The sequence below is a fragment of the Saccostrea cucullata genome, unplaced genomic scaffold (genome assembly GCF_032062105.1).
Source record: "Saccostrea cucullata isolate Sc308-1 unplaced genomic scaffold, CSIRO_AGI_Scuc_v1 ctg4179, whole genome shotgun sequence".
NCBI lineage: Eukaryota > Metazoa > Mollusca > Bivalvia > Ostreida > Ostreidae > Saccostrea > Saccostrea cuccullata.
The window spans coordinates 72958-93112 of record NW_026934189.1 but is presented as its reverse complement, the minus strand read 5'-3'; the positions used below and the strand labels follow the sequence as shown (position 1 = coordinate 93112).

The following is a 20155-nucleotide window of genomic DNA, read 5'->3' as shown; positions in this document are numbered from 1 at the left end:
ATCTTTACGAACACACCCTTTCCTTCTTATAATAGTAATCGGTTTAAAAGAACAATAAATTAACGAATATGTGTTCTTTGGCTAATGGATCATCGATTGCTCTTGTGTCGCAAAATAAAGGGCGGATCCTTAAATCACGGGTGTGAATCCACTGCGTAACGTGGAGACCGGCTTTCCGGATAAGGCGGAGTAAATTAGGTCCCGTGTCGCAGTAGGTGTTGGTAAGAAAAAAATCCCAAACGACCCAATTGTCTTTTTTATCCTTCACAACTCAATAGTCCTGACTGTCGATTACAGGAATAAAGGTGCAGCCTTCAACCAAAAGAAATGGCATCTCCGTATACATGAAATATTCTAGAGAATAACATTAAGCAACAAACAAACAAAATAAACAATGGAAAGTTCACACAGTACTCCAATATGGGTTTAAAGCACGGACAACACGCTCCTGCGAGCACTGTTATTTGTGAATCCTTCTATCAGTGAGTCATGCAGGAAGATATACTGCTTCTAAAAGTATTGAAAAAATGCCGGAGTAAGATGACATTTCAATAAAATATCTTTAATCACAATTTTATCACAGTACAAATAGCTTGAAAACCTATTCTAATGATAGATCGCTGGTGACAAAGGGGGGATAATTATACTCCCAGCTTGAAAAGTGGGAGGGTATACTGTAATCGGTATGTCCGTCCGTCCGTCCGTCTAGCTGTCCGTCTGTACGTCCGTCCGTCCCTCTGTCTGTTACGCTTTGAGGTACTCATCTCTTATCTGCAACTCTTCTTATACCACTGAGTGAAATTAGTGAAAAACTAGAATGTTGGAGTAGTCATGATGGTCATCATTGTCGGAAAATTATATATTTCATCGAATTAAAAAAAAAAACATGGTCTTACGCAAGTCTGTATAGACTTCCCGCGCTGATGTCGAAGAGAAGATACGTATCCTTTGACGTCAATCGTCTGCTCAGCAGCGCCCTCTTCCAGGAGATAATCAAGGGCGATAAATGTCCCTGTCCTTCCTATCCCTGCGCTGTAATAAAAAGGGCGTGTCATTTTCAGAAAGACTTCAAATGATTTATTAACGGATTTAAAAGTAATAAATTCGGGAGCAAAAATAATTATATGAAACAATTTGAAAATATATTCAATGACATTATAGCAAACAAGTTACAGATAGATAAAATGTATTTTTAAACATCTAATGATTAAGATATTGACATTTTCAAACTTGTAAATTATCGGAAAAACACATGTAAATATGTTAATTTCCCAATATCAAAATTAAAATCTCGAGCTCGCTACTTGATATGTCAAGTGCCGTGTATGAATGTCAAACAGTTGAATAATCAAGCCTTTGGACACATTGTAAACAATCACACCATACTTGATAAAATGTACGACTAAACAAGAAATGCATGAAAATGCATTCTATCAATTGCATATCAACACTTTTCTCACAAATACTCCTCCTTTTTCATATATTGAATTAATGAAAACAATATCAAATACCGAATAATAGACGTTAATAATGCGTCGGAATTGCAATACAAACTGCTAGAATAAGATATAAATATTAAGGCTAAAGTATGTTTTATGTAGTATAAATTATGGAAAAATATAATATATAAGTAGCTAATTTACCTTCTAAAGTTACATGTATGAAAGATGACTTTTGGTTGTAACTTTTCCTTATTATATGTGGAATCAGATAAAAATTACGTAGCATGCATTGCGTATTTAAATGTTTATTTGGCAGGACTTTCGATTTATATTTACTTTTCCAAGCTATATGAGAAATCATAGTCTAATTTGTGAGGTACATTATATTCCTCGGACATTTATTATTTACATATTGGTTTCGCCCATTATTCAATATCACTTATTTAACCATCATTAATGAACTTATATGGACAACAGACAAGACAGTTTTATACAAACATTCCATGACCATTTTCACGAGGTGAAAATGTCTCAAGACTGTTTCGATATTGAATACTCAAGGACATAAATTTGAGAACTATATTCTTTTAAGTCAGAATAATAGCAAACAAGTTGAATGTAGATGCTGTTATATTATGTACGTTTCAACGTACGTATTTACCTGCAATGAACAACAATTGGTCCATCTGAAGACGTCATACCATTCCTAACTAAATTCCTAAAGCAGATGAGTGACGTCAGATCCTCTGGAACGGAGTTGTCGGGCCATGTGGTGAAATGAAATTGTGTCACTCTTTTTTCTTCTTCCTAACCAATTAAAGGGGAACATGGGGGTAAAATTGTTAAAATTAAATTTGAATCTTTACATAATACACATTAGATTCTTATCGGAAGCAGATGTTTGGTTTCTTTATGTACTAAAGTCAATCTAAATAAATACCTAAACTCAAACTTCGAAAGTTTAATACAAGGATAATGTTGATACATGTAGGATATGAAATTTCCATAATTTGAACATAGAAGTAGTCAAATCATTTTTCGTTTTGTCTAGAAATTCCAATTATTTTCTTTCTTTTAAAAAAAAGTCAAAATTCCGCATCTCAGATGTGTACGGCGGACATTAAGCTCAAACTGTAATATGATAAATCAAAAATATAAGTGAATAATGTCTAAATAAGGCATATACCTAAATTTCCTCTACGTTTGAATGATACAAGACAATACTGTTAATATTACAATTTACCTGATATTGGACAATCAAATAACGCCTGACGTAGCTGTCATACACATCCACTGTGTCCAGTCTAATGTTGTAAGGTCCAACGTCCAGCTCTGTGTCAGGCCAGTACTTCAGACACTCCATCTAAAGAGAGGAAGTAAAAAGCCAACTGCATCATAATCCATCAAAAAGTCCTTAATATGCAAAATTCGATTTTTATCTTAAGGAAACCATACAGGAAATCATACACATTTATATTAGCATCATGCATTTCATGTCCTCTAACTAAAAAGAAAGAACATACACATATATTACAAAAAATTTAATATACATATTTAACTTATTTTCTTATTCCAGTAATTATAATCTAAAGAGAGGGTTTTGTTATTCTATGTATTAGTTTTGTATAATGTTTATCAAGGACCTTATCGCCTTCGTACAGACTAGTCAGCATAACAATTCTTGTGGAGTCATTCTGCCATATTACCGTCCAGAAATCCTCTAATGTCTTGGGATTGAAAGGACTTGTTGCATTAAAAAAATTATGAATCATTTTGATTTTAAAATTAGCAAGTGTACTTAATTAGATTAATTGACAGTTGCCAATACTTGAGAAAATATGTCTGTTGAACAGGAAGCTATTAAATTCATTTTATAAAAATAGATAATTTTCCAAAAATTATTCAAAATTCTGTGTAGCTTTGGCATGTTTAGCATTGTTTAAACTTTTAGGAAATGAAACTTTGTTTTCAAAAATAAACTTGTGGACCTTGTGCGGCTATGTAAGCACGTTCCTTGGCGAAACCCTAAAACAGAAATAAACATGCTATATATAAGTACATGATTGGAAATAGCTATTATGTCCATGGGAAAATTACAAAATAGAAATGTGACACGGAAACATATCTGAAGAATTAAATTTATACTGACATGAATGTATGAAGCATTAACAAAATCATCGTCTTTATAATCTTCTGTTCTGATTAACTTCACACGATTATAGTCATCTGAAAAAAAATAAGACAACACTTGATAAACGGTTTGAAATGGCACCAAGTCCATTTATTTTATGTAAATGTATTATTAATCAGATTTTCTTATTCGCAAAAACAAATGTTATTCTGAAGTAAAATGTAAAGACTAAACTCACAGGGATAGATGCCTTTGTATCTGTTACCGCTCCTGTTTGAAATCTTAAGTGCATTTGAGTAGGATTCTAGCAATCCACACGGAAGGTCCTGTGAAGAAAAAATATTAACTTATTTTATTTTTAAAATGAATATTGATTCAATGTTTTTATACTTGCTTCAGAATGGAATGAATGAAATTGAATGTCTATCCTATATTTTAACTAGAGTAGATTTTTCTGCCCCTATTCCCTGTCTAAAATCAAGGCTATATATTTTGGTATATCTTTCATACAAATCTTTATATACTAGTAGTATTAAACATCATATTTAGATGCCTGAAATAAAGTTCTCTCTCTTGCAGTTGTTACTTGATAAAATTCAAATCACCTTTCTTAATTTTATTTGATGAAATTCCTAAACGGTAGACTGAATAGAAATATAATAAACTGGGAAGACCAATAAATATTGATACATACATTAAACTCTTTTTCCAGTGTACCATTGCGTTTTCGTTCTGGCAACTCCTTGATGACCTGCTCTATTGAGACCCTTTTTGACGTCAGATTACTGTACTCTACGACAATAACTTCTTCTTCGACATATCCAGCCTCGTTTTGAGTATTCTCCTCTAACTCGGACTCATTTCTTGACTCCGATCTCGGAAGATTCTTTGGAGGGTGACTTTTCTTTTCTTTCTTTGATCTTACATTATTCCACCTTTTACATAAAAAAAACAATGCATATCGATCTCGCACGAATATGCTTTTTTCTTGAAGTCGATATATCTCTGGATTGATCAAACAATTGACTACATTTATTATATTATTTTTTTAAAGAGATTGACAAAAAAGTTGAAATAATGGTGAACTAGCCATAAGATCAAAAATATTCTGTCGTTTAATGTACCGTATGTTAAATTTTCGCGAGACACAAATTAAGCGATTTATCCTTAAAACCGGTATTTTATTTTTAGCGATATTTAATTTTAGCGATTTTAAAATGCTCACTAAAGAAGCTATTACAAAGAAAAGGCAATTAATTTTTAAGCGATCTCAGCACTCTCGCTAATAATGCCAAAATTAAAACCTCGCTTAAAATTCTGCTTATTTAATTATACGGTAATTGTGTTTCCTAAGCTTTGAACCAATAGAGTAATTTGGGAAATTTACTTAATAAATTTTAAAGGGTTCATATTTTAAAGTTATGTTTTATATCGATTTAAAAAAACATACAATATATGTTTCATTATAAAGTAGAGCCTTATGGTAGGCATTGTTATGTCTAATATAACTAATTATTACAGAACAAAATTATTATTTTTTAAATAAATGTCAAGTCAAACACTGTATAAGCCGTTTCGAATTCCGCACTATTTTTCTTTTAGAGAATGAATGTACATGTATTACCATATATAGAAGCATCAAGTCGATATGCATTTCAGAATCTACAAATAGTAACTCAAGTATATATACATTGCTTTTATATACTTTTATCATATGATCAAGTTTGAGCCAATCAGGGAGCTTGGATCATATGAGAAATATAATTTAATATATATATCAAACGAAGAACTTTACCTTGAAACGAAGAGAATCACCACAACCACTAGTAATACAACAACCATTGCACTCAGTGTCACCAACAGGATCGGGAATTGATCTCGGTCTCCTTCATTATTTCTATCTTCTGAAACTTTATTGTCTTCTAAAAAAGCATCTGTTTTGTTTAATATGTAATTAGAATCCGTACGCCGATGGTATGACGCGTTTGACGGTAACTCTCAATGCTTACATTGTTTTACGGATTTCAGTCCCCTCACAATGACAAATTTGCATTGGTGTTATACACCATTGAAATATGTGTTTAGTTTTTGCAAATTATTTGGTTTACTCACTTAGCATTATTTGTGATTATTTTCAATACTACACGTTTTTAGTGAAACATAAGGACAAGTGACGCACTCACTAACATAACGTATAGTTCTTGTACACTTTTTCAACTAATTCGGGATTTAAAGGCTATTTATACACTCTACAAATATTATAGAATATCTTTCCAACTCCATTTTGTTTTATTCGTATTGTTTGAGATATCAAATATAGAATGTGTATACCTATGAAAACATCCATCAAAGCAGTACTAGACTTGCTCCTCTTAGAATCTGCACTGATGGTAACTACTTCAGTTTTTTTTATCTACAAGAAACAATGTTTATGATTGAACAAATCACCATTAGGCAAATAAAAGAAAAAAAAAAAAAAAAAAAAAAAAAACAAAAACATGAATAAAACACACGTATTAGTGGCAACTGAATACAAGCAAAGAAAAACATAAATTTCAAATTGTTGGCATTAGTAAACAGCCATACTCAAGTTTTAAATTGGCAGTGCTGATGTTATTTCACATTACGTTTAAAAAATAATTGTGTCTATAGCACATAATATATCAGAAAGCATACACTGTCTTAAAAAAAATATGTCACGAGAAATGACTGAAAGATCATTATTAATAAAAGTTTTGGTTAATAAAAAATAGTTACAGGTGGTCAGGATTTGGAATTCACAATAATTTCCATAGTACCCTTCTCTACAGCTATAACAACGTCCGGTTTGTTGGTCACATCTCATCGTAGAGCAGGTTGATGGACATTGATGTTGACAATAATTACCATACAAAGATTCGCTGCATCGCGTGCATATCCCTGATATAGGGTTACAGGAAACACACGCCTTTCTACATTTAGCACAGTTTATTCCATAGTGGTTTCCTGGACAAACTACGATTGATTGAAAAAATATAAAATATTGAAAAAGTTAGATATGATGTAACATTATGCAATTTTGAGTCAAATAAAAAAAAATTGTTGATAGTCAAAATTTAATATCTAACATACATTGCAATTTTCAAATATGTGTTCGACAATTTTAACAATAAAGAGAATTTAATTGCTGGGTGAACAAAATCACAAGTTATTCATTATTGTAAGAATAATTACTTATAGGATGCACTTCAAACAGTCTCACTGGTCCATTGTCGATTCTTCTAATTACAATAGAGTTCCCTTTCACATCTTTGTAACACTCTACTATAATGTGGTATTTTGCTGCAGGATTACTAAGCTTCAGTATGTTGCAAAGGGTCGACGTATCTAGACGCCGCAGACTTTTAGATATGTGCACTTCGTATTCTCCTTATTAAATTAAGACACAAAAATGGCAATAAAGTCTTACAAAAGTATCTTGTAATATTACATTATCTTTACAAACTGGATAGATTTTAGCCTAAATAACTTACCTCCTCTGATAAGAAGAAGTATCCATTTGATTTCGTAACTAGTGTTCAGCATCAAATTCCATGTTGCATTGATCTTTACTTCAGTTAAAAAGTAGGTGTTTAGATCGCCATCTAGAGCCTTTGTGCCTTCAATACCACCAGAATAGTTCTTTAGTAGGATCTTCCAAGGTTTAAAATCTAATTGTTAAGGGAAAAAAGAGACTGTTTCGCTTCCAATGTTAGATTATATTTTGTAAAACAGTTATAAAAAATCGCTCAATAATCCATACTTATTGGTTTTATATCGTCAATTTGCATAGCGCCATCGTCTAGTCTTGTGATGATAATTTTGTTTCCTACAACAGGTCCGTAGGTTTCGAGTCCGCAAGTGACAATCTCACTTTTGGTAGTTGTTTTGCATCTTCTTACAATCTGGGAACAATTTTGGGGTTTATGGGTGTCGTGCTGTATTTTGACGTCAAATGTCCCTACAGAATACACAAAAATCTAATTTAAAAGTAATGTCCAATCCCTCATATTTGAAACATATATAAATCAAATCTAAAGAGAAGAATTAATTATTATTTATTATGATTTGAAATCAAATTTTCATTGATGAGGGCACAGAAATTTTTAACATGGATCATTTTTAGCATACCACAACTAACGCTTAGGAAAATCCAGAAGATTGGAATATCACTATCAAGAGTCATTGACCAGCTCTGTTTTACGTCATTCCGTGTCAGAGAAAATGTGTCCATGTCGTCATCGCATGCGTAATGTGCAGAATACGATCCATTTGTAGAATATTGTTTTGCATCACATCTTATATCCTGAGTATTACCTTTCAAACCATCCAAAAACTTAACATAAAAATCACAATTTTAGTTTTACCAACATAGATAGAATGTTACTATGTATATTCATGATTTAAGTGCATTACAAACCTGTTCAGCTTCTTAGATTTTTTATGTCATTTGTTTTGAAAAAAATAGAAAGCGTAAATACATACCTTTTGTGAAACTTTCAAATACAAATAAAGATGCACATAAGTACACCTAGGGATTGTAAACCTTTAATATTGATGACATCGTGTTAAAATTTCTCCACATGAGGATCAACATAAAACATAGCAATAGTTCTAAGTATTTTATTAACTTTCAGTGTTTCCGTATGTGTACAGGGTTTTACATCGAACTCAACACAGAAACTGTCTCATCTATGCGCGAATAAAACATTTATACGGAAGATTATGACTGAATAATTTTTGCTAATTTTCATGTATATTTTTAAGTACACAATTCCTGTTTTTATACACCTGCATATATAATACACTTTTTCTTCATGTGTCCTACATTATTCCAAGAAAACTATTCAGAAAGGAAAGGCAATATGATGAAATAATCAGTATTAATGTTCATAAATAAGGTCAGACAACACGTTCCCCATTGATATATATTTTTTCCATGTCTTCATTACTAAATAATTGTTACTCTCACAAGTTTCCTCATAAAAAAATTTAAGTGCCTATCGACTTTCGTGCAAGATATCAGAAGAGGAAATTTACTATCTTATCCAATTATTGTAAATCAGTATCATGACCCATATCTAAATCTGCTTGGCTTTATATATTACTCAGATATTTTTACTAAAGCTTAAAAACTATAAGATAATGATAACTATGATTAATTTATCAGATATTTTGGCGAGATACTGTACAGATATTTAAACAAAGGGTCGTCAGTTAACAATTATTAACATAGAATTATTTGGAAAATGCATCGAAAGTTTGATCTGACTTTTTTCAATTCCATCGCATAAATATGAAACAATCAAGAAAATGGAATCATTGCGAGTCATGTTTTTAATATAGAACAATGTTTTATATTACAATTAATTGATTAAAGTGCAAAGTTTGAAGGGCTACCACATATTCATGATTCAACGGCGACATGTGGTTTTCGTCCGCTAGCTACTTGATTTTAACTTGATCACTGGAAAAACTGCACAAATAAGAAAAAAAAATAAATCAAAAGAAAACGTTGAATTATAAAATGTTACAGAAAAAGTAAACAAAATAATTAGCTTGAGCATTGTCAATGTCTAGAATTTTAATACCCAATGGCATACATTCCCACTATCATGGTGGTCTGCGAAGTTCCATTGAACTAGGATAATGCGACATCAAAATCAAATAAAACTGAAAGGGTTACCAAGAACAAACAGGATTAACAATTAAGGTATCTAAAACTGTAAATAAACATTGAAACAGTGCATATGTTTTTCATGAGTTATTTTGAAATGGCACGTATGATTCAAAACAATTTCCTATCAATGAAAAAAAAAAATTATGTAACCTTATTTTCATAAGTGTCCTTTTCTTTTCTCAAAAGAATTTTATACCGATTACCCTTTCAGAAAAGATGGTACTAGTACTCAAGAAACTAATATTTTGTTCTGTATCCTTTGAAGTTGTTCAACCAAAAACATTTTATGTAAGTGTACATGTCGTAAAATAAACAATATCTAGATAAAAACTGGAAGAACTATTTCCCATCAATTCATGCAACAAAAAATGCCTTTTATGAGAAAAAGTGGGCATTACCTGATATCCTTCGTGCAGATTTTTCAACATGATGTTTTTCATAGGATTTTTCTGTGTTACTGTTAAAAAAATTCGTAGCCTTTCGAATTTAAATCCAACTTCAAAAGCCTTATAAATTGCGAATTTTTTCCCAAATCGTTTTATTATATCTAAGAATAAAACATTTAAATCCAACTTGAAAAGCCTTATAAATTGAAAAATTGTATCCTTTTAAGGACCATTTTAAATTTTTTTTAATGTTTAAAGTACTTAATACAGCATTTTTATTAGTATGTCATTTTTTTTCACACGAAGAAATGTTTAGAAGAACGATAACTCCTCCTCGCGGATGTATTTTTTTCTAACAACCACATATAACATTGTGATTTTCAGACTTAGGAATCATCGCTTCATGATGTTTTCTAACATGATTTTAATAGGTATGATACTAGGTGTTTTTTATATACACCTCAAATTTTAGATTTAATGCTGTGATAATAAATCGTTACTCTTTCTGTTCTCTGTGATGAAGTATCATGATCTGACATAAAAATCATTTCTCACAGCATTAAATTTAAGAATAAGCAGCGCTTCATACTATTTTTCTGTGGCTCTAATGTTATTGTTGTTCATGAAAATCAAAATTAGAAATTTTAAATTTTCTTAGTGAAATTTATAGCAGAGGTTCGGGACACCTTAAGCACTGAAATTAGGTAGAGCTATGCATTGCAAAATCAAAAAACACAATCCTAAGATCTAACCATAAAGGTGATAACAAGTTTGAGTAAATGGCATTGATATCGTGAGACAGGTAAGAGATGTGAAGAATAAGATATTGCTGCCATGTGCAAAAATGCCCTTTCTAAACATAAAATGAAATCAATTAATCTTAGATACAGATGTCCAAGAAGACCGATAATTAATAAGACAATTATATAGAAAAAGATTGATAATTGATAATCTGTCATTGATAAACCCACATAATACATAATCATAACAATGTTTTAAAGTTTTTATGACATTTTATTTAATCAAATCTCGTTAGCAATCTGTGAAGCTAAGAATGAGTTGTTGTATGAAACAACTTGCCTCTCTTTCTTGGAGAAACAATTTAAAAGAGATATATATACTACCTGTCTATCCATCGGACTATATTAAATGTAGCTAATCTCTGATGCCTATTAGAAGTAAGCATCCCCTTTTAATTGATCACGAGAAACGGGTCTTAAAAGCCAAACTTCAAGTAAATTGTTTCATTTAAAATGGAAAACCCCTTAAAATATCAAATTGTTTTTATCTTCTACACAAGGCCTAAATGTCAATTTCTATGGGTAAATATGATGCAAAATATGTGATTATCTTATATACTCACTTTGTTATTGATACAAATACAAATTAAGGACAGATGATACAAACAATTTTTTTATTTGAAAAAGATTTAATATCATGTCACAAATTAAAAAAAAAGGATGATTCTAATAGTCCTTTCTCCTAAGAACTGGAAAATGAAATAGACTTGGAAAATATTAGTAATATTTCAATAAAAAACAAATATAGACAAATCACATTCAGTAAAAGTTAACAGGTGAAAACAAATTTCAGAATATGTTACCATGGTGCTAAAAGTGTAATATAAGCTTAAGAAAAATATACCAAGCCAGGTGAATTTTATTAGGAAAAGCTAAATGGTAAAAATCAGCCTATGTGATAAAGCTAATTTTTTGTCAATTTGTTTTTCCTCACAAAATTCACCTGGCTTGGTATATTTTTCTAAAGTTTATGTTAAGGGGAGACAGGGCACATGTCACATGACTAAAAAGACATATTACATCATAATCGGTGATGATATACAAGTTAAACATTGTAAAAATCAACAGTTCTTGTGTAATTTTATTCTAAATTCTAAAATTGTTTCTTAAACATCTAATTCTAGAAATTATTATCAATGAAATTTTTAAAGATCTTGCCATCATTTAGATATTGTGAAGTTGCACAATCCACACTTTTGTTTCTCTTTACCCTGCAGTCTGACGTCAGTGACGTCATAGACGTAGTGTTTAAATTCTCAGTGCAGTGAGATCAAGTGCACACACTCGTCATGATAAATTTTATTTCATAATAAACAGGTCACAGTCAATGTATCGTGATAAATTTCTGAAGATTTTTTTCAAAATCAATATTTTTCGTGTTTAGTAGTTTAGATTCTCTCTATTTTAGATAGTTTTGAATGTTTATGTTTTCGTGTGACGTCACAATTGATTTCCCGCACTCGGAAAATACAAACGTGAAGCGTATTTATCATGCTTACGTCTAATTCAACGATGTCCTGTGCGATATTGAGGTAAGCTTTACCCTGTGATATTTATTCAGTAAATAATTACGATAAAGGACTGACATTTAAACGTAAATTTAGAAATATTTATTTACAGATTTTTTTTCCATATGAGGTTTTTGTCGTTGAAGCTGCCTTGTAAAATGCAGAAATTATCCCACCCAATTACTATATAAAATTAAAACAATTACTTTCAGATAATTTTAACACTATGATTATTCTGAAATATTTGAGTATATAGTGTTATTTATCATATCTATCGTTTGTGCGTAAAAATTCGCATTATGGACTCCATTATGGGCCCGTAAACATGAAGTATCTAAACTCCATACAAACGCTAAACAGGGCAATATCTTTTAAATAAGTCAACAAATCCCATGACAGGATCGTTTTAAAATGTTTAGTACATATTAAATTAGTAATATAAAAAATACGAAAAAAATTCATTGACAGGAATTTTTTCAGCTAAAGGTCCTGTTCCTCCTTAAACTTTTAGCACCAAGGTAACATATTCTTAATTTTTTTTTCACCTGAAAAACCTTTACTGAATGTGATTTTTTTTATATTTGTTTTTTTTATTGAAATATTACTAATATTTTCCAAGTCTATTTCATATTCCAGTTCTTAGGAGAAAAAATTATAAGAACCATCCACATTTCTAAACTCGTGACATGATATTAAATCTTTTTCAAAGAAAAAATTTGTTTGTATCATCTGTCCTTAATGATAAATTCTATAATACTACATTTGATAATTTTCACGAACACACAACTTCCTTCTTATAATAGTAATCGCTAAAAGAACAATAAATAAACAATTCAAACTTGTGTTCGTTGGCTAATTGATCATCGTTTGCTCTTGTGTCGCAAAATAAGGGGCTGATCCTTAAATCACAGGTATAAATCCACTCCGGAACGTGGAGACCGGATTTTCGAATGAGGTCGTGTAAATTAAGGTCCCGTGTTGCAGTAGGTGTTGGTACGAAAAAATTCCCTAACGACCTAATAGTCTTTTTTACCCCTTACAACTTAATAGTCCTGACTTTCGATTACAGGAATAAATGTGCAGCCTTCCACCAAAAGAAATGGCATCTCCATATACGTGAAAAATTTTAGAGAATAACGTAAAGCAACACCCCCCCCCCCCCCCCCTAAAAAAAAAAAAAAAAAAAAAAAAAAAAACAATGGACAGTACACACAGTACTCCAATATGGTTTTAAAGTACCGACAACACGCTCCAGTGAACACTGTTATTTGTGAATCCTTCTATCAGTGAGTCATGTAGGAAGATATACTGCTCCTAAAAGTATTGTAAAAAAGCCGGTGTAAAATGAAAATTTAATAAAATATCTTCAATCATTATCATATCACAGTACAAATAGATCCAAAACCTATTTTCATAATAAATTTCTGGTAACAAGGTGATCAGAGGGGGGTGGGCCTAATTTACAATAAAATTTATATAACTATGGAGGAAATGAAAATGTTTAAAAATCAAACCGTGGTTGTAGTCAAGATGGTCATTATTGTCGGGTAAATTATATATTTCATCGAATTTGAAAATAAATAGATCTTACGCATGTTTGTACAGACTTCCCGCGTTCATGTCGAAGATAAGCTACATATCCTTTGACGTCAATCGTCTGGTCAGCAGCGCCCCCTTATACGAGATAATCAAGGGAGATAAATGTCCCTGTTCTACCAATTCCTGCGCCGTAATATAAAGGGCGTGTCATTCTCAGTACGACTTTTGATTTATTAACAGATTTCATATGACAACATACTTACAGAAGTAAAAGTATTGCATATGTTACTTTAATAAAATTCATGATTTAATAAAAAGGTCCATATTCGGTAGCAAAATAATCATTATTTAGAAATTTGTATATCTTAAACTTCTATTAGAAATATGTTCATTTCAAACTTTTTAATTAATTGAAGGAAATATGTAAAAATGTTAATTTTCTTATACTGTGTAATAATTTCAATCTCGATCGCGAGTTCGTTTCTTGATATTACTTAATACTGAATAATGGACACTTATTATGCGTTTGGAAACTGCCAGTATTAGGTATGAATATTAATGTTTTTATGTTTGAAAAATATAGCTTTTACGTTGCTCATTTACGCTATTTAGACGATGACTTATCAGTTGTGGAATCAAATGAAAATTACGCAGCATACATCAGGTATCTTAATTCTATATTTGGCAGGGAATTTGTTTTGGTTACTTTTTTAAAGATATATGAGAATCATATTCTAGTTTGTCTGGTATGACTTGGTCATTAATGACAGCTGAAAGTGGGATAATTACGTAACGGTTTCGCTCATTATACAAATTATCATAAATTTCTAACAATCATTAATGAACAAATATAGAAAACAAACTAGACAGTGTTTATACAAACATTCCATAATCATTCGCACGAGGTGAGAATATCTTTAAACTGCTTCAAAATCGAGACAATATAATAAAAAAAAATATGATGTTACAATCTCTGCTGACTTATAAAAAACTATGATTTCCAAAAGTTAAGCTGTAGTGAATTCCTTTACAATAACATTATATCAAGTCATTATTGGCATATTTCATACCAATCAATATGTTATAGATCTTATATTATACTAATTGAGAACGTATAAATCTTATCATAACAGAGGGCTTGCGAAGTTTTGTCTGGTCGACAAGAGGTCTTTAATTGCTCCACTTTCGCTGTTTACAAATTTTCTAATACAAGTTTTCCTCTAATCGTGATCTGTATTCGATCTTCAAGGGATACCTAATATTCAGCATAGTTATATCTCCACCTTTTATGTTTTTTACACTTCCATGTATTTACCTGCAGTGAACAACAATTGGTCCGTCTGATGACGTCATATTATTCTTAACTAAATTCCGGAAGCAGATGAGTGACGTCAACTCCTTGGAACTGAGTTGTCAGGCCACGTGGTGAAATTAAACTGTGTAACTTTTTTTCCTTCTTCCTGACCAATTAGAGAGGAAATGGGGGTAAAATACAAATCTCAAATTATTATACAATTAATTTTTAGACTTTGTATACTTCAAATTATATTCCAATCGGAAGTACATGTTTTGATTCCATTATGTACTGGAGTCACTCCAAAGAAACAGATGAACTCAAACTTCATAATTTTAATTTTCACGTTTATAACAAAGACTTAGCTGAAATACATTATGATATATCCATTATACGAATATATATCAAAAAACTCAATTTTCATTTTTTTTTTAATATACGCTATGATATATCCATTATACGAATATATATTGAAAAAAAACCTCAATTTTAATTTTTTTAAATATAAATTCAAATTATGCCCTTCCTTAAAAAAAAGTTCCATTTTTCACATTGCAAAAGTTAATGTGGACATAAACCCCCTCAAAAATATATTCGCAAAATGATAAGTCATTAATGTCTAGCTATGGACAATACATATAACTCAATTTTATTTGGCTTTTGAATGATACAAGACAATATTGTTAATATGCATTTAACCTGATAAAATACAATCAAATAGCGCAATAAGTAGTTGTCATACACATCCACTGTGTCGAGTCTAATTGTGTATGGACCAATGTCCAGCTCTGTGTAAGGCCAGTACTTCAGACACATCACCTAAAAAGAGGAAAGAGGAAGTAAAATGCAAACCGCATTATAATCAATCCTAAAAGTTTAAATGTTAAATACCATTTTTATATCATGGAAATCATACACATTTATATTAGGATCATGCATTTCATGTCCTCTGATTAATAAGAAAGAACATACAGATACATACATGTACATGTATCAAAACCCTCTTTATATGCAAATTTAACCTTTTCGCTTATAATCTTAAGCTAAAGAGAGAATTCTGTTATTCTATGTATCAGTTTTGTTAGGTAATTATCAAGGACCTTATCTCCTCCGTACAACCGTTCACGGTAGCTCAGTCGGTAGAGCGCTCGCTCCGTGATCGGGAGTTCGTGAGTTCGCATCTCGGCTGCGACCGACCTAGTCGTTAAAATGGGTAGCAACTGTTCCTTCGCCATGCTCTCGGCACTTTGAAGTGAAAGTTGCGGGTCCTTCGGATGAGACCTTAAAAACCGAGGCCCCGTGTCAGCGGCAGGCGTTGGCACGATAAAGATCCCTCACTGCTCAATGGCCCTGAGTGCCGAGTAAAGGTCAAAATTTGAAGTCCTTCACCGGCATACGGTGACGTCTCCATATGAGTGAAAAATTCTCGAGAGGGACGTTAAACAATATACAATCAATCAATCAATCCTTTGTACAGATTCGTCGGCATAACGATTCTTGTAGAGTCATTCTGCCAAATTACCGTCCAGAAATCTTCTAATGTTTTAGGATTGAAAGGACGTGATGCATTAAAAAAATAATAAAACATTCAGATTAAAAAATTAACCTGTGTAATTAATTAAACTGATTATCAGTTGGCAATACTTCGTTTTCAAAAATAAAACTGTGGATCTTGTGCGGCTATGTAAGCATGTTCTTTGGCGAAACCCTAAAACAAGTAAATTTGCTATATATGACAACAAGAATCGAAATATATACTTCCTTTGGAAAATTACAAGACAGAAATGTGACACGGAAATAAATCGGAAAAATTCTTTTTACACTGACATGAATGTATGTAGCATTAACATAATAATCGTCTTTATTATCTTCTGTTCTGACTAACTTCACGCGATTATAGTCATCTGTAAAAAAATGAAATAAGATTTAACATGTTCTAAAGATTGATTCAGAAATGGTCCACGCAGACCATTTGTTTTCTGCAAATGTATAAATAATCACGTTTTCTTATTCGCGTAAAGAAATCTTATTAAATCTGAAGTAAAATGCAAAGACTTTAAACTCACAGGGATAGATGCCTTTGTATCTGTTTCCTCTCCTGTTTGAAATCTTAAGTGCGTTTGAATAGGATTCTAGCAATCCATAAGGAAGGTCCTGTGAAGAAAAAATATTAACTTATTTCATTTTAAACTAAATATTGATTCAATGTTTTTATACTTGCCTCGATTGAAAACGTAAATGTCAATCCTGTATTGTAACGAAAGTAGATTTTTCTGCCCCTATTCCCAGTCTAAAATCAAGACTATAGAATTTGGTATATCTTCATACAATTCTTAATATAGTATTAATCATCATATTTTGATGCCTGAAATAAAGTTGCAGTTGTTATTTAATAGAATTCCAATCACCTTCCCAAATTTTATTTGCTGAAATTCATAAACGGTAGACTGAATAGAAATATAACAAACTGGGAAGACTAGTAAGCATTGCTACATACATTAAATTGTTTTCAAGTGTACCAATGCGTTCTCTCTCTGGCAACTCCTTGATAAACTGCTTTATTGAGATCCTTTGTGACGTCAGATTACTGTAATCTACGACAATAACTTCTTCATCGACATATCCAGCCTCGTCTTGAGGAATCTCCTCTAACTCGGACTCATTATTCGACTCCGATCTCGGAAGATTCTTTGGAGGGTGACTTTTCTTTTCTTTCTTTGATCTTTAATTATTCCAAATTTTACATAAAAACAATTTTAAGCCCTAAATTATATTTGATTTGATTTTTCGTTGGCAGATATACCTGGGTATTAATATAGCCTTTTGATGAGGTCAATCCATGGATAATTAGACTTAGAAAAAATGCATATCGACCTCGCACGAATATGACTTTCTTTGAAGTGGATATATCTCTTGATTGACCAAACAATTGACAACATTTGTTATATTATTTTTTACAGATATTGACAAAAATATTGAAATAATGGCGAACAAGCCATAAGGTTATTCTGCTGTCATTTTTGACACTTGGAGACAGAGATCAAAGAAAAGGATGACTGCACTTAACGCTGTGTTTTAGGTCTTTTTCGATCGCTTCTGTTGCTTTTAAATATTTACTTAATTTCACTTTTACATATTTACTACAGAAGTATGTCAACTTGAAATATAAAAAATAATTTTAGACTGTATTACAATAATTAATTTCATGTTTTTTTGTACCTAGGGTTTTCCAAACAGAGAATTTACACTTAACTGCCCTTGATTGAACATTATGTATGTATGAGAGGTGGAGCTAACATCGTAAAATTGGATCTAAAATTAGACTGGGTGAATAACAATGACATGTATTAAAAAATACGAGATCTCTATTTCCCATCTTGCTATTTATTCTGTATGGCACAAGTACATTTTTTTACAAAGGTTTAAATCGTATGAACCTATCCATTAAGTAAATAATATTTTCAATCGATGGCTGACTACTGAATGGGTTCGAACACAGTGTCCTAGTTTTCACAAAACATACTGCCTATAAGTCACGTGACGAAATTTTGTATTCACAAAATTACCTAAGGAAAGATATAACGTGGTGAATTATAATATTCAACTTGTTACAGCCCTTGGTTACAATAGAGATAGCAGTTTTTTTTCTTTTTAACCATGAGCGCTTGTTTGTCTATTGTTCTCCTTTTAACAAAACATTGCTAACTCAAATATACAACTACTGTTAAAAGGAGAACAATAGACAAACATGCGCTGACTATGTATAAAATCAGTAAAAAAGTGGGTTTCCTCATTATCGTACGGAAATTGCAGAAATTGTGTTGACCATCGCCTTAGAAAACAGATTCGTACATCGTAAATAAATACTTCTATTTAATGTTATTCAGTAAAGTTGTAGATTAGATGTTGACCATTTCTGCAATTGAAAGAAAAATGTCAGAATCTATTAATAATAACTCAAGTATATATACATTGTTGAAATATACTTTGATTATATGATCAAGTTTGAGCCAATCAGGGATCTTGATTTAAATGAAAAAAATAAAATTAATATATATCAAACTAAGAACTTTACCTTGAAACGAAGAGAATCACGACAACCACTAGTAATAAAACAAGCATTGCACTCATTGTCACCAACAGGATTGGGTTTTTGATCTCGGTCTCCTTCATTATTTCTATCTTTTGAAACTTTATTATCTTCTGAAAAAGTATCTGTTTTGTTTAATATGTAATCCGATTCCGTACGCCGATGGTTTGACGCGTTTGACAGTTACTCTTAATGCTTACATTGTTTTACGGATTTCAGTCCCCTCACAATGATAAATTTGCAATGGTGTCATACACCATTGAAATATATGTTTAGTTTTGCAAATTATCTGGTTTACTCACTTAACATTATTTGATGATTATTTGCAGTACTACACGTTTTAGTGCAAAATAAGGACAAGTGACGCACCCACTTACATAACTTATAGCTCTTGTACACTTTTTCAATTAATTCGGGATTTAAAGGCTACTCATACACTCTACAAAACATTATAGAATATCTTTCCAGCTCCATTTCGTTTTATTCGTATTGTTTGAGATATGAAATATAGAATGTGTATACCTATGAAAACATCCGTCAAAGCAGTACTAGACTTGCTCCTCTTAGAATCTGCACTGATGGTAACTACTTCAGTTTTGTTATCTACAAGAAACAACGTTCATGATTGAACAAATCACCATTAGGAAACAAAACCAAAATAAAAAAAGAGAACAAAAACATAATAACACGCACATATTAGTGACAACTGAATACAAGCTAAGAAACACATAGATTTCAAATTCTTGGCATTAGTAAACAGCTACACTCAAGTTTTAAATTGGCAGTGCTGATTTATTTCACATTACTTTGAAAAATAATTGTGTCTATAACACATAATATATCAGAAACAAAACACAGTCTTGAACAAAAAAATATGCCTCAAGAAATTACTGAAAGGTCTTTATTGATAAAAGTTTTGGTTAATAAAAAATAGTTACAGGTGGTCGGGTTTTGAAATTCACAGTGACTTCCATTGTAACCTTCTCTACAAATATGACAACGTCCGGTTTGTTGGTCACATTTCATCGTGGTGCAGGTTGATGGACACCGATGCTGACAATAATCACAATACAAAGATCCTCTGCATTGATTACATACCCCAGATATAGGATTGCAGGAAACACATGCCTTCCTACATTTAGCACAGTTTATTCCATAGTGATTTGCAGGACAAACTATGATTAAAATTTAAAAATTGTTACTGACATCATTACAAATAGAGGATATGAATGAATGTAGTTTTGTATCACTAAAAATGATTCTGGTC

At 31.4% G+C, this 20155-nt stretch overlaps 2 protein-coding genes across 2 annotated transcripts; both read right to left on the bottom strand.

Annotated features, from left to right (window-relative positions):
- Positions 1 to 50: 50 nt before the first annotated feature.
- LOC134240101 (tyrosine-protein phosphatase non-receptor type 7-like) lies at positions 51 to 6157 on the bottom strand. The gene is made up of 12 exons (XM_062722202.1): positions 6152 to 6157; positions 5905 to 5986; positions 5369 to 5495; positions 4268 to 4508; positions 3812 to 3899; positions 3592 to 3668; positions 3431 to 3467; positions 3086 to 3186; positions 2686 to 2805; positions 2104 to 2249; positions 897 to 1032; positions 51 to 510 (listed from the first exon to the last, which is right to left on the bottom strand). Exons 1-12 carry the CDS (start codon positions 6155 to 6157, stop codon positions 427 to 429), a joined length of 1245 nt encoding a protein of 414 aa, XP_062578186.1. The 3' UTR covers positions 51 to 426.
- Positions 6158 to 17326: 11169 nt separating this feature from the next.
- On the bottom strand, positions 17327 to 20060 carry LOC134240092 (uncharacterized). The gene is made up of 4 exons (XM_062722196.1): positions 19827 to 20060; positions 19411 to 19491; positions 18874 to 19001; positions 17327 to 17520 (listed from the first exon to the last, which is right to left on the bottom strand). Exons 1-4 carry the CDS (start codon positions 19912 to 19914, stop codon positions 17461 to 17463), a joined length of 357 nt encoding a protein of 118 aa, XP_062578180.1. The 5' UTR covers positions 19915 to 20060; the 3' UTR covers positions 17327 to 17460.
- Between the last annotated feature and the right edge of the window lie 95 nt (positions 20061 to 20155).